At 49.0% G+C, this 14,357-nt stretch overlaps 1 protein-coding gene across 2 annotated transcripts; it reads left to right on the top strand.

Annotated features, from left to right (window-relative positions):
* Positions 1-1,140: 1,140 nt before the first annotated feature.
* LOC128341661 (major histocompatibility complex class I-related gene protein-like) lies at positions 1,141-13,732 on the top strand. 2 transcript variants are annotated; one of them, XM_053288073.1, is made up of 5 exons: positions 1,141-1,367; positions 7,838-7,921; positions 9,095-9,379; positions 11,829-11,921; positions 12,251-13,732. In XM_053288073.1, exons 1-5 carry the CDS (start codon positions 1,292-1,294, stop codon positions 12,406-12,408), a joined length of 696 nt encoding a protein of 231 aa, XP_053144048.1. In that variant the 5' UTR covers positions 1,141-1,291; the 3' UTR covers positions 12,409-13,732. The 2 variants fall into 2 exon arrangements, with proteins under 2 accessions (XP_053144048.1, XP_053144049.1); XM_053288074.1 differs by lacking the exon at positions 11,829-11,921.
* Positions 13,733-14,357: the final 625 nt, after the last annotated feature.

The following is a 14,357-nucleotide window of genomic DNA, read 5'->3' as shown; positions in this document are numbered from 1 at the left end:
ACAAATTGCCTGCAAAGGCAGTAAAACAGCAGTGAGAAGGGGGCAGGGCTGGAGGAATCTGTGAGGAGGGGTGGGGTGGAGTGGAGGAAACTCCCTACTTCAGGGGGTTGGGGGTTTGCTCTCAGAGAGTTCCCTTCCCTCCTTTCTGGGCTTTCTGCAGGCAGCAGTTAAGTTTTCCCTGAGGCGGAACTTCCTTTTCCTTTCTTGGTGGGGAGGAGGCGGGGGAGGTGACTGCCTGCCTGCACTGCCTGGCAGTGGCCTCACCGGCCTCTCATTCTCATTTGGCGCCAGAACCAGCGCGTGAAGGAGGGGGCTACGACTGAGTAGGGGCTTGGAGGAGAGCAGGAGAGGGAGGGGCCAGCTGTCTTCCAAGTGACCAGGAGGGGAGGAAAGGAAGAGAGAAAATCCTCTTCCTGCCGCACAGAGATCACCTTTCTTTCGTCTCACAAAGTCCTGTAATCTCCAGTGCCTTCCTTGGCGCTTCCTCCTGCAAGTCACTGCAAAACCAAAGTTAACCTTGAAAAACTCCAGACTGAACGTTATTCCTTGCTTTAATTTAATTTAATTCTGTTTCCCGACCCCACCTACACATACACGGGTTCCTGAAACGGGTATTCGGGGGGGATTTGAATGGAGCCTGTGTTGCTGGAAGGAGAGGGAATGAGCAGGTGTGTCAGCCCTGCTACTGTATATTCCTTCCTCATTTAAATCTCTGTTGCTCTCACATGGGTGCTGCTTGCCTTTCCAGTTTACACGCTACAACAGGGATAAAATGCATGACTTGGCAGGATCATATTGAAAACGATCCCCCGGAATCTCCGAAGTCCAGGGGTAGGAGCGCCCTTGAGGGGCGTAAACACATTACTAGGAGCAGGGTCCAAAATTGCCTAGCTGCACCTCTGGTCATGCTGATCCTTTTCTGGAAGCTCACATTTTCTCCACACTATATAGAGCCAAGTGATGACTGACTCAGTGCCTTGCTTGGAGGAGGCAACAACATCTACATCGCTCTCCTCTCGAACACTGATGATTGTATGATCACCATCCTGTTGCCCATTGCCCTCTCCAAGCTCCTCCATTGGACCTCAGTCCCCGTGGAGCGAACTTTCGCTTCCGAACGCTCCGACGAGATCTGCCCAGGAACTAGTGCTGTCATCGGAGCGCCTTTTTCTGATTGGTCAACGCCTTCTCTTTTCATCCCTCCGGAGGCTCCTACACCGCATTTCCCTTCTCCGTATCCAGATAAGAAAGCGCGGCAAGAAAGTCCGAATTCATTCTCTGGCAAGAGAGGATGACTCTTCTCTGGTGGTACATGCTGGTCGTGGGATCTGCTGGTCTTCTAGTGCTGGGGGGCCGGAACTCCTCCGGTGAGTAACAGTGGGGGAAGGAGAGCAAAATGACTCTTTGGGTAGTAGTATTTGCACCCATGGCCAGTGGAAAGGAAAATGCCTTTCGTTGGCAACCCTGCAGAGCAGATGGTCTTGTGGTAACGAGCATGACTTGTCTCCTTAGCTAAGCAGGGTCACCCTGGTTGAATTTGAATGGGAGTCTACATGTGTGAGCACTATAAGATATTCCCCTCAGGGGATGGAGCCGCTCTGGGAAGAGCAGAAGTTTTCAAGTTCCCTCCCTGGGATCTCCAAGATAGGGCTGAGAGAGATGCCTGCCTGCAGCCTTGGAGAAGCTGCTGCCAGTTTGTGTAGACAATACTGAGTTAGATAGACCAATGGTCTGACTCGGTATATGGCAGCTTATGTTCCCAATGGGCTGAAGCCTGGAAGGAACTGTGCATGGAAGGTCCCCCCACTTTTTTAATTTTAGGGCTAGTTGTGGGGGGGGGGGATGTTTGATTCAGCTAGAATTAGGTCCAGCTGCTAGATAATGGGTGCGGTTTGTGTGCATGGGGCATTTATTGTGGACCACCAAATAGGTGGGAAGAGGAGAACTACAGACATGTGAAGCAGGAGAGCCATGGGGAGATCTGCATTTCCCACTCCCTTTGACCTGAAAGCAGTTGTATGTAGATCAGGGGTGCAGGTGGGGGTGTCTGATGGGGGGGGCGTGTCTGACACCAACCACAGGTGGGTGTCCTGTGCAGTTGTATATAGATCGGGAGTGGGGATTGAGTGGGTGTCTGGTTTTGACTGGAGCAGTGGTGCTGCTAGGAGTGTTTAACCCTTTATCCTCTGCATAGCTTTTTGTCTCTAAATTGCTCTCTCGACGCTACTATGACCCCCTCAGTGGGACAACTCCACTTCTTGCAAAGCATCCTGAATCAACATTAATAGATTTTATTTGTTTGTTTGTTTACATTTATATCCCGCTTTTCCTCCAAGGAGTAGAGATGTGCACGGTCCGGACCAGTCCGGACCGGCACCGAAGGGGGGCCTTTTCTTTTAGGGCGGGAGGGCTTTCTTACCCCTCCCGCCTCTTCACCCCCTCCAGCGCCCGCATTTAACTGAATAACGGGGCGCTGGAAACCAGCCGCCCCCCCCCAGCAGATTCACATACAAAGGTGCCCATACCCCTGCCGCCGCCGCCCGCCAGCCAGCCCTCCCTCCCTCCCTCCCTCCCAGCTGCCCACCCACCCGAGTCCTTACCCAGCTGCAGGAGAAAACGAGAGGAGCTCCCGGACAGAGCTCCTCTCGTTAGAAAGGCCTGCTGCAGAATGAAGGCACTTTGTGCGCGCGCGCGCATGCGCGCGCCACAAAGGACGCCGGAGGCCCGGTCTACCCGCCGGGAAAAGGCCGGGTAGACCGGGCCTCCGGTGTCCTTTGCGGCGCGCGCGCGCGCAAAGCGCCTTCATTCTGCAGCAGGCCTTTCTAACGAGAGGAGCTCTGTCCGGGAGCTCCTCTCGTTTTCTCCTGCAGCTGGGTAAGGACTCGGGCGGGCGGGCAGCTGGGAGGGAGGGAGGGCTGGCGGGTGGGCGGGCGGGCGACGGCGGCAGGGGTATGGGCACCTTTGTATGTGAATCTGCTGGGGGGGGGCGGCTGGTTTCCAGCGCCCCGTTATTCAGTCAAATACGGGTGCTGGAGGGGGCGAAGAGGCGGGAGGGGTAAGAAAGCCCTCCCGCCCTTAAAGTTATACCCCGGACCTGGACCAGCAAGGGCCGAACCGGTCCGGCAGTTCGGCCATTCCTTAGAATGGCCGCCGGACCGGTTCAGACACACCCCTACCAAGGAGCCCAGAGTGGTGTACTACATTCTTAAGTTTCTCCTCACAACAACCCTGTGAAGTAGGTTAGGCTGAGAGAGAAGTGACTAGCTCAGAGTCACCCAGCTAGTTTCATGGCTGAATGAGGATTTGAACTCGTGTCTCCCCGGTCCTAGTCCAGCACTCTAACCACTATACCACACTGGCTTAGATATGGGGCCAAATCCCACCAAAGCTGCAGTCTTCTCTCCTTCCCATGCAGCTCATTCTTGGCTGGCTGTCTATGGCCAAACTATACCTAAGTGTCCTTGCGGGCTTTGGTTTACTCATGAGTCAGCTGCTCAAGCCAACAAGTTGGATTAGGACAACAACAGCAAGGTGAGGGGGATTTAATCCTCTCTCTCTCCCCCCGCTCCTTGCCTGCAGACCACCACCCCACCAACAACATTGTGGCTGTTTGAAATCCTAAAGCTGTTTTAGCAAGGGCTAGAAACCAACTTGTAGAGTGTTGTTTTTTAATTGGGAAAACCCACTCTACTGTTGAAGATGAAACCACCAATCCAGCCTGTTTATTGTCTTTGTCCTGGGCTGGGGAGAAGTTAGTTTGTGATCCCCTCCTATCTAATATGGGGTCACAATGTGTGTGGGAGGCGTGGCGGGGGGAGGTTGAGTCTCTTTTCACCTGCCTCACAAGCAATATACAGTCCCTTCTCTGACTCTGGGTCAGGGCAGGGTAAGGTCCCAAGGATGGTATTTCAGCTACCTCTGATGCCCAGTAGACCTACTGCTGAGTTCCTAAGTCAGTGTGTTTTGTCTGAGCCCAGTTGCAGAGTTGCATGAGAATTGCAGTCCTTGAATCGGCTGGGGGAGGGGGCAGTGTCCCCTGCAACAGGGATTCCCAAAAGTTGCTGACTACAACTCCCATCATCTCCAGATGCAATGGTTAAAGGCTTGGAATGATGGGAGTTGTAGTCAACAACATCTGGGAATCCCTGTTACAGGGAACACTGCAAGGAGGAGAGCTGGTCTTGTGGTAGCAAGCATGACTTGTCCCCTTTGCTAATCAGGGTCCATCCTGGTTGCATATGAATGGGAGACTACATGTGTGAGCACTGTAAAATATTCCCCTCAAGGGATGGAGCCATTCTGGGAAGAGCATCTGAGATTCCAAGTTCCCTCCTTGGCATCTCCAAGATAGGGCTGAGAGAGATTCCTGCCTGCAACCTTGGAGAAGCCGCTGCCAATCTATGTAGAAAATACTGAGCTAGATGGACCAATGGTCTGGTTTGGTACATGGCAGCTTCCTTTGTTCATGTACTGTAAAGATGCAAGCTATCATTCATTTGCAGACCTACATTTTAGACTTCGGGAAGAACTATTTGAAGTTGTACTGCTTTTTTATGACATTGGGAGCATTTGAAGTTACTGGCACCCAGGACTGAGAGCATCTGTGCATGTGGAAAGTACCCTTCCTTTGCAAAAGGGATCTTTCTCCCCTTGCCTGTGTAATGCTGTGGAATTTAATGCTCTAACCCCCGCTCACCTGACCTTCCTAACTAGCAGGAAATCCTTTGTGGGTGTCGGGCAGGCTTGTGCTGGAAGTAACATATCTCTTTGCTTTCCCCAATGAAAGGCTCTTCAAAGTGACTTCATATCTCTGCTGGGAAAGTCAGAAGTCAGAGGCCATTCTGGAGGAAGCGATAACAGATCAGGGAGCCAACTGTGCAATTTTTAACCCTGGGTTATCACAAACACACACATGGTGGAGACATGGCATAAACATGCCCAACGTGGCATCTCTTGGTGTTGCTATTGTTGAAGATGAAACCACTGCTCTGGTGCACGGGTTATCTTTGTGCTGCACTAGGAAGAAACTAGCTTGGGAGATCCTCCTATCTAGTGCTGGTGTGGGAGGGGAGAACTCTCCTCCCTCCTCCACTAGCAATATAAGATCCTTCAATAAAAGTCTCATAGGAACATAGGAAGCTGCCTTATATTGAGTCAGACCCTTGGTCCATCTAGCTCAGTATTGCCTACACAGACTGGCAGCGGCTTCTCCAAAGTTACAGGCAGGAGTCTCCCTCAACCCTATCTTGGAGATGCCAGGGAGGGAGCCGGGACCTTTCTGTGCGCAAGCATGTAGGTGCTCTTCCCAGAGTGGCCCCATCCCCTAAGGGGAATATCTTACAGCGCTCACATATGCAAACCAGGACAGACCCTGCTTAGCAAAGGGGGCAATTCATGCTTTATGCCATAAGACCAGCTCTCATAGGAACATAGGAAGCTGCCATATACTGAGTCAGACCATTGGTCTATCTAGCTCAGTATGGTCTTCACAGACTGGCAGCGGCTTCTCCAAGGTTGCAGGCAGGAATCTCTCTCAGCCCTATCTTGAAGATAGGGAAGGAACCTGGAGCCTTCTGTTCTTCCCAGAGTGGCACCATCCCCTAAGGGGAATATCTTACAATGCTCACACTTCTAGACTCCCTTTCATAGGCAACCAGGGCAGGCCCTGCTTAGCTAAGGGGACATTGCAACATTTATATTTGTGTGTGCATATATGTTATCTCTATGGGGTACCTGAGATGAAGGTTTGTGACAGAAGGGGCATGCTTGTTAAAAAAGTTATTTAAGAGAACGCCTTCTTCGTTATGAACCCTGCCACCTATTAAGATAATCGGGGAAGTTAATCTGAGGGTGCTGCCGGTTCATCTGGTGACGACTCAAAGGCAAACCTTCTCAGTAGTTGCCCCAGAGCTGTGGAACATGCTTCCTGCTGAGATGAAAGCTGCTCCATCCCTGTTGGCTTTTAGGAAGTAGCTGAAGACACCTCTCTTCAGCCAAGCTTTTTAGCTGAAGTTTTAGCTATTGTTTTTAAGTTGAATTTTATTAACTTTAAATTTTGTATATATTTTAAATGTGTTAATGTTGTTGTTGTTGTAAACTGCCTAGACTTTGGTAATGAGCAGTATATGAATGCGTTAAATAAATAACAAGTTGTTCTAGTAAGAACTAATCAGCCTACTTTCCTTTCTCTCACTCTACAATTGGACTGAATTTGGTTCAGATTGAAGTCCACAAGCTAGATCTCTTGCACCTCTTGTTCATGCGTCCACCATCTTGGATCACGGTGGATGACATCATTACAAACTACACCATTGAGGTCTCCCTGTGTGTCACTCACTACAACTGTTCCAAATTTGGTCCAAATCGGTTAGGTAGTCCACAAATTAGCCCGCTTGTGCCTCAGATGTTCACACAGCCACCATTTTGAATTGGAATGGATGACATCATCACACATCATGCCATTAGGGCATCTCTATGTATCCCTACAGCTGTAACAAATTTGGTTCAAATCGGTTAAGCAGTTCACAAGGTAGCCCACTTACGCCTCAAAAGTTTACGCGTCCACCATCTTGGATTGTGGTGGATGCAGAAGTGCACCTAGGTAATTTTGAAGCTTGGACCTAGAGGCCTTTGGAGGTCCCCTTCCTCTGCAAATTAAGCATCATCATGCTCGGCTGGGCAACCACACCACCCAGGACAGACAAAAGAAGATTTGGGAGCCCCTAGGGGCTGTGGAGGCCCTGGACTGCATCCCTGAAGTCCAGGGGTAAGAGCGCCTCTTGGTGGATGACATCACAAACTACACCATTGAGGTGTCCCTACAACTGTACCTGATTTGCTTCATATTGGTCCAGGCGTCGCGAAGTTCATGGGGCAGCGGGGACACAAGGGCACACACCCAGAAAGCTGGATGATCTCATAAGCCTACTAGAACGTAGGCTAAAAAAGCCTGGGAACCAGTGAACCACTGACCGACAGTAGACTTGTTCACACAACTGCCAGCAGGGTTTGAGAGGTGCCCAGTCTGTGCAGGACAGCCAGGCGCTCTCCTGATTTTTAGCCATGTGCTTGCAAGCATTAAGGTAGGAAGCGGGGTGAATGAGCATGTGTTCAGCTGGGCAGGACAAGCGCACTCGACGCAGATCCTGTCCCTAGTTTTTTACCAAGATGGGAGGGGAAATGGTCTTACTCCGCTGCTGCTTCACACACAACCATTCTCCCTATGACCTCCCTTAATGTTTGCAAGCACACAGCTGAAGATCAGACATGTGCCTCCAGCCCTCCTGTCCTGCCTGGCCTCTTCTCCTACCCTGACGGCAGTCATGTGGCCGAGCCTAGTATCTTCCTTTGCCTGGGTATGTTGCGGAATATAATGGCCTAACCCTAGATACACCTGGCCTTCCTAAGGCAAAGAAGTCTTTCATAAATTTGTGGGTGTGAAGCAGATCAGACAGGCTAGTTTGGGATCCCCAAACGTTTGCTGTAGATGGGAGTGCCAGAAGATGATGATGGTGAGAACTGGTCATGTGGTAGCAAGCATGACTGGTCCCCTTAGCTAAGCAGGGTCCACCCCAGTTGCATTTGAATGGGAGACTAGAGGTGTGAGCACTGTAAGATATTCCCCTCAGGGGATGGAGCCGCTCTGGGCAGAGTATCTAGGTTCCAAGTTCCTTCCCTGGCATCTCCAAGATAGGGCTGAGAGAGATTCCTGCCTGTAACCTTGGAGAAGCCGCTGCCAGTCTGTGTAGACAATACTGAGCTAGATGGACCAATGGTCTGACTCAGTATATGGCAGTTTCCTATGCTCCTAAGTAAACTATCTGTTTCTCCCATAAAGGGCTGCTGGTATCTCAAACTGACCTCGTCTCTTGGCTGGAAAATGGGACAGATCCACCTCTCAAGGAAAGAGAGAGACCAGCAGGTAGCTGCTCAGTCATCTGGCAAAAACTTGCGTATCAAGCAAGGGTGGCTCGGGGGGGAGGGGTGTCGGTGGGTATGGGAGAACATGAGAACAGCCCTGCTGGATCAGGCCCATCCAGTCCAGCATCCTGTTTCACACAGTGGCCCACCAGATGCCTCTGGGGAGCCCACAAGCAAGAGGTATGTGCATGCCTTCTCTCCTGCTGTTGTTCCCCTGAAACTGGTATTGAGAGGCATCGTGCCTCTGAGGCTGGAGGTGGCCCGCAGCCACCAGACCAGTAGCCATTGATAGTGTTGTCGTCCATGAATTTGTCCAAGCCCCTTTTAAAGCCATCCAAGCTAGTAAATAATAAACTAGCTTTAAATCAATCAATCAGTCAATAACTTGATCAGTGCATCCCAATGCCTATAATACTACATTGTTACCTCAGTGGAAGATTAAGTCTATAAAGATCCTAACATTCTGTACATAAATCTAGTTACTGGTGGTTGTGGCGAAATAAAGGAAGCCAAAGGAAGTGGAGAAAAATACCTTCAGTAGTCATAGGAAGGCTGCATACAGATTCCCCCCACACTCCTTCTTTTATACCCCTACTCCTAACCACATGCTCCCTAGGCTGCTTTTACACTGCTGTGTGGGAGCCTGGCCAGGGACTGCCCTGCCTTTATCAGGTATTATTATTATTATTATTATTATTATTATTATTTTATTTTATTTTTACATTTATATCCTGCTCTTCCTCCAAGGAGCCCAAAGCAGTGTACTACATACTTGAGTTTCTCTTTCACAACAACCCTGTAAAGTAGGTTAGGCTGAGAGAGAAGTGAGTGGCCCAGAGTCACCCAGCTAGTATCATGGTTGAATGGGGATTTGAACTTGGGTCTCCCCGGTCCTAGTCCAGCACTCTAACCACTAGACCACGCTGGCTCTCCTATCCTTTAGGATTCTCTTGGCCTATCTGCCTTGCTGAACCACCCGTCCCAGGACCTTGCCCATCTCTGGGAAGAGAAAGGAATAACTTGGGTGGCACCGGAAAGGAACCACTTGGGTGGCCACTGCCGCACCGGAAGTAGGGGCTCCAAAATGTGAGGGAGTGGGGAGAGTGTGTGCATGCTTTCCCCAGGCACAGAGCCATTTGTACCGTGCTTAACAGTCGTGATGCCATTTCCACAGAGCCCCCGATTGTGAAGGTGACGCACAAGCTGGGTCATGGCGGACTGGAAAACTTCATTTGTGAAGCCCACAGCTTCTACCCCAAGGAGATCAACGTCACCTGGAGGAGGGATGGGAAGCTCTGGATGCAGGGAACGTACCAGGGAGGGATCTCCCCCAGCTCGGATGGGACCTACCACACCTGGCTCTGTATTGAGATCAACCCCACAGAGAAGGACCTCTACCGATGCCACGTGGGACATGGCAGTTTGAAAGCGCCCCTGGTCCTGGCCTATGGGGAGCCTGGTGAGAGATGGCTGGGGAGAGAGGTGGGCTCCATTGTGGAGGGTTGATTATATGTCGAAGGTGAACTTCTACATAGGGAGGGACTTGGAGACCCCTCAGTAGTGTCCACAGACTACAAGAGCAGTGCTCAGTAGGACCCTGTGCTTTAGGATGCAAAGCAGGTGAAATGCCCCTCTGTTGGTGGATGGAGGGAGGGAGTGTCCTCTGATAGCACAGTGGGCAGAGCAGCCCTGAGAAGAGATGGGGAGTGTTTGGGGCGGGGGAGAAGCAAAACAAAAAGATACAGCTCCTTTCCTTTTTATTTCTCTTTTTGTATAATAAATAAATAAATACATTCAGTCCTGCTGCGTACAGTTGAGCCTACTCTCAGGGAAGAGTGCATTAGCTTGCAGCCTAAACCCATTTAAAAAGAGGGAGGCTTTCTTCTTATTATTTTTATTTAAATGTTTTAATACAAAAATACAATACAACCATAACAAAGCATAGGGGAGTACACAGCATTAAACTTGAATTCCAAAAAATAATACAACCCATCACTGTACAAATTTGCTTTCGCATTCAGTTCTGCTCTTATAAGTTAATTTTTAAAGTAATGCTCTTATCCCCGTCCTGTAGGGGAATCTTTTTAGATTGTGAGTCCTTTGGGGACAGGGATCCATCTTATTTATTTATGTATTATTCCTCTTTGTAAACCGCCCTGAGCCATTTTTGGAAGGGCGGTATAGAAATCAATCAATCTCAGGTGGAGCCAATCGCCACAGGAAAACGCAGTGAGCTTCATGTCGGGGCTTTCCCCGCCCGGGTCTTGCAGGGAGGACCCTCTTGGGCAGGGGAAGAAGTAGACCTCAATACGCCGACCTGGAAGCGCTCATGCCTCGCGATCAACAGACAGTGTAGCTTCGCAGGATTGAGAGCGGCTCTCTTGAGATGTTAAGGCGAGATCTTGGGAGACCTGCCCCAGCTGTCAGGAGCGATATAAGAGGGGACTGGCCAGTGATGAGGGGCCAGTCCAGGAGGAGGGCTTGGTGTGGAAGGAGCCCTGGGATTCTGACTCAGCCTTGGGAGATAAGGGTGTGCATGGAACCAGCAACTGCCGGTTCGAAGGTGGGGAGGATAGCTTTAAGGACTCTCCTAGCATACCACTTTGCAGCCCTGGTGTGTGGCAGACCGGAAGTCCCTGGTGTGCAGGTGTGACGTGTGCACGTGCACCGGGCTCTTCCGTGTACTTCCAGTCCGCCACAGACTGGGGCAGCAAGGAGGTACGCTGCCACCCTGCAGGGCTGTTTTAAAACACAGCGCCGGTGGGAAAAATGCAGCCGGGGGGTTGTAAGAGCATCCGCCCCAGTCCTTAAAGCTCTCCCCCCCCCATCGCCTTCGAACCGCTGGACTTTCAAACCGGTTTGGAGGTCCATAAAAGGGCCTCCAAACTGGTTTGTGCACATCCCTATGGGGCAGGGGGTGGGTACCAACCCTAGGTGAATGGAACAAGCCTTGCCTGTAAGACTTAAAGCTCCCCCGGCTGAAAGCTCTGAGGCAACCTCAACCTCCTTTGGCAGCAGAAGGCGGATGTCTACGCCGAGAGCCTGACAGTCCCAAATATGTTTATACCAATCTGTTAATGAGGGGCGATATCATGTGGACATTTCCAGTAAGATGAAATACAAAGTCTTGCAGCTGATGATAAACAAAATACGAGTTCTAAATCATCCTCTAGAACTACCCCTTTGACCTAATCAAACAGGACTAGATTTTGGATCATACAGCCAAGTGGCAAATGCCAGCTTCCAGGCTATGACCTCTCCAACAGTTATTTTGGACAAGTCTTAAGACAACCACACAGGGGTTAAGTACCAACAGGACTGTAGCTTCAAGAAAGGCTTTCAAAACTCTTCTCTAAGCCTGTAATGCTGGGTCCTGGAGGCCATTAAATAATATTTGGGTACTACAGAGAAGATGAGCCACTTAATGGCGCAGTGGGGAAATGACTTGATTAGCAAGCCAGAGGTTGCCAGTTCGAATCTCCGCTGGTATGTTTCCCAGACTATGGGAAACACCTGTATTGGGCAGCAGTGATACAGGAAGATGCTGAAAGGCATCATCTCATAATGCGCAGGAGGAGGCAATGGTAAACCCCTCCTGTATTCCACCAAAGACAACCACAGGGCTCAGTGGGCACCAGGAGCCGAAATCCACTCGATGGCACACTTTGCCTTTGCCTTTGCTACAGGGAAGGCCCTGCTTTGCACTATTATCAGTTTCACCACTGGAGTCTGTTCTCCTTGTGACTCAAATTTTAAGAAGAAAGGGGTGCAGAATCTCCAGCTCTACAGAGGCTCTTGTAAATCTTTCTGGTCAGCTGTGGGCTCACCACAAGTGATGGCCTCAGCCCACCCCCATATAACAGGAAGATTATTGGGGGGTTTTCTACATCATTTTGTTCTTTCTCCAGTTTCTGTCTTTGTGCCTAATGTGGGGCTTATTGTGGGAATCGCCTTGGGAGTCTGCGTCATCCTGCTTGTGCCTGGGATCATCATCTGCATCAGTAAGTAAACTGTGACTGTATTCGCTCTGAGGAGGGGCCTGATTCTGTGGCAGGGCAGACTCTCATCAAGGATGTGCTGGATAGTGGCTGCCTAGCAGTGGTAGCTGGTACCTCCCAAATCTGGTGGTAAACATGAGCTGCCCCCCAACCCTCAGTGTAATAAAAATGGCATTTTGGACTGTGGCTTCTGGCGGCATCTAGTGGGCCACTTTGAGAAACAGGATGCTGGACTAGATGGGCCTTCTTGGGCGTGATCCAGCAGGGCTGTTCTTATGTTCATATGAAGTTTTAGCAGTGCTCAAGTTAATTATAGTTGGACTCCCTTTCAGCCTACAGGCATAAAGAACAACTCTTCATGGCAAAGGATGCAGACAGCAGGAAGGACTTGCTGAAATGTGGAAAGGACTTGCTAAACATCCCAAAACACCTATTTCCTGACCTAGATGAGAAGGCTGCCTCCACTCCACAGATGGAACAAAGAACATGATAAAACTTGGCTGTAATCAAGTACTGAATTTTTGCAGATCCTACCTTTTATGTTACTTCCTACGACAGAGATACGCATCCGTGGCTCTCCAGCTGTTGTTGAACTACAATTCCCATCATCCCCAGCCATCCCCAGGCTGGGGATGATGGGAGTTGTAATAATAACCTTTAGTTATTAGGTGCCCCATAACAAATTGACACCCAGTTAAAAGATAGAGCACAAAACAAATTACAATATAAAATTAAAAATACAAAATACTGTACAAAACACTTTAAATCTTTTTTTAATCAATTTTAAAAGCCTGAGTGAACAGAAACATCCTCACCTGGTGTCTAAAAGAACAAAGTGATGATGCCAGGTGAGCCTCAATAGGGAGGCTATTCCAGAGATGGGGTGCCACCACCGAAAAGTCCCTCTCCCTAGTAGCCACCCACCGAACCTCTTTTGGTTGGGGCACTCGGAGCAGGGCCTCTGGGATCTTAAGGTCTGAGTCAGGGCATATGGGGCAAGGCACTCGCTCAGCTAACCTGGTCCCAAGCCGTTTAGGGCTTTAAAACTTAAAACCAGCACTTTTAATTGGCCTGGAAATGGACCCACAGGCAATGCGGCTGATGAAACACTGACGTGATATGATCAAAATGTCCAGCCCCATCTGTTTTGGACCAGCTGTGGTTCAACAACAGCTTAAGAACAAAGTTGACCACCCCTGTCCAATGGGATCAATTCATCATCTTTATTGTTATGGTTGGGTTTCTGCAAAAGGAATTCATGTGTTGCTGCAAGCTAGAACATGAAAATGCTGCTGTTGTTATGATGAATAGGTTTGCGGTAAAATAAAAATAAAAATTGTATGCATTTGACACTCAGGTATGGTTGGACATTTCCTTCTTTCAGGTGAAAGATCCCTAGTTAGAGACTCAATACATGAGGGCAACGCTGTAAGCCCATACATTCCCCATGAAGCCTGATACCGTGAGTCCATCCAAATCTGTGATCTTCACTGTTTCTCCCCCCCCCCAAAAAAAACAAACCCTCAAATGACAATTTTTTAAAAATCTTTAAAGACACATCTGTTCACCCAGGCTTTTAAAAATAATTTTAACATTGCTTTAAAATATTGTTTTAAGGTTTTAAATTGTCATGTTTTAACTTTTTGCTGTCATTTATTTTAACCAATTTAATTTCTCTGTTGTCATTATTTGTTTCAACTAATGCTTTAACTTTTATGTTCTCTTTTTTTGTTGTAAACTGCCCAGAGATGTAAGTTTTGGGCAGTATAAAAATATGTTAAATAAATAAATGGGAGAGCTGACCTCTCTGCTGACCTCTGTGCTATACTGTACTTTTCTCAATGCTTGGAGAAATGGAGAAAAGAAATTTAGGAGAAATGGAGGGGGGGCCCCCCGCTTTAAAAATTTTTTTAAAAAATTATTTTATCTATAATACAAAGAAACATAAGAAAAAACAGAAAATAAAATAAAATACAAAACTAATCAAACAAAGCAATTACTATGATTCTCATTACAATCTGTGTATATCCACCTGAATTCTTTCTACCACCATCTCCCTCCCCCCTCCCCACCTTCTCCCACTCTGTAAGATAAATGGCTGCAAAAGTAAGAGAATTGATAGTAATAACCAGCTTAATGCACTTGCTATCTACACAGAGCAATCTGCATTAAATTTCTCTACAAAGAGAACCGAATCTCAGATGAGGTACCAAACCCTGTGATATATTATATTGAATAATAGAAGAGCTCTTGGAACACAGCGTTGGGAAGGGCTAAGCTTCTCAGCACTCTGAGCAGGCCTCCTCCCAGGGTGATGCAGAGGACTCTGTTTCCCTAAAAGGACCCCACCTGCTGTCAGCTCTGGGCAAAGTGCAGCACTGCGTGGTGAGACTGGTCACCTCTGCATGGTGCCAGAGGGGCTGTGCAGAGCATTCAGCT

Source organism: Hemicordylus capensis, chromosome 2 (genome assembly GCF_027244095.1).
Source record: "Hemicordylus capensis ecotype Gifberg chromosome 2, rHemCap1.1.pri, whole genome shotgun sequence".
NCBI lineage: Eukaryota > Metazoa > Chordata > Lepidosauria > Squamata > Cordylidae > Hemicordylus > Hemicordylus capensis.
This window is presented reverse-complemented; position numbering and strand designations above follow the sequence as displayed.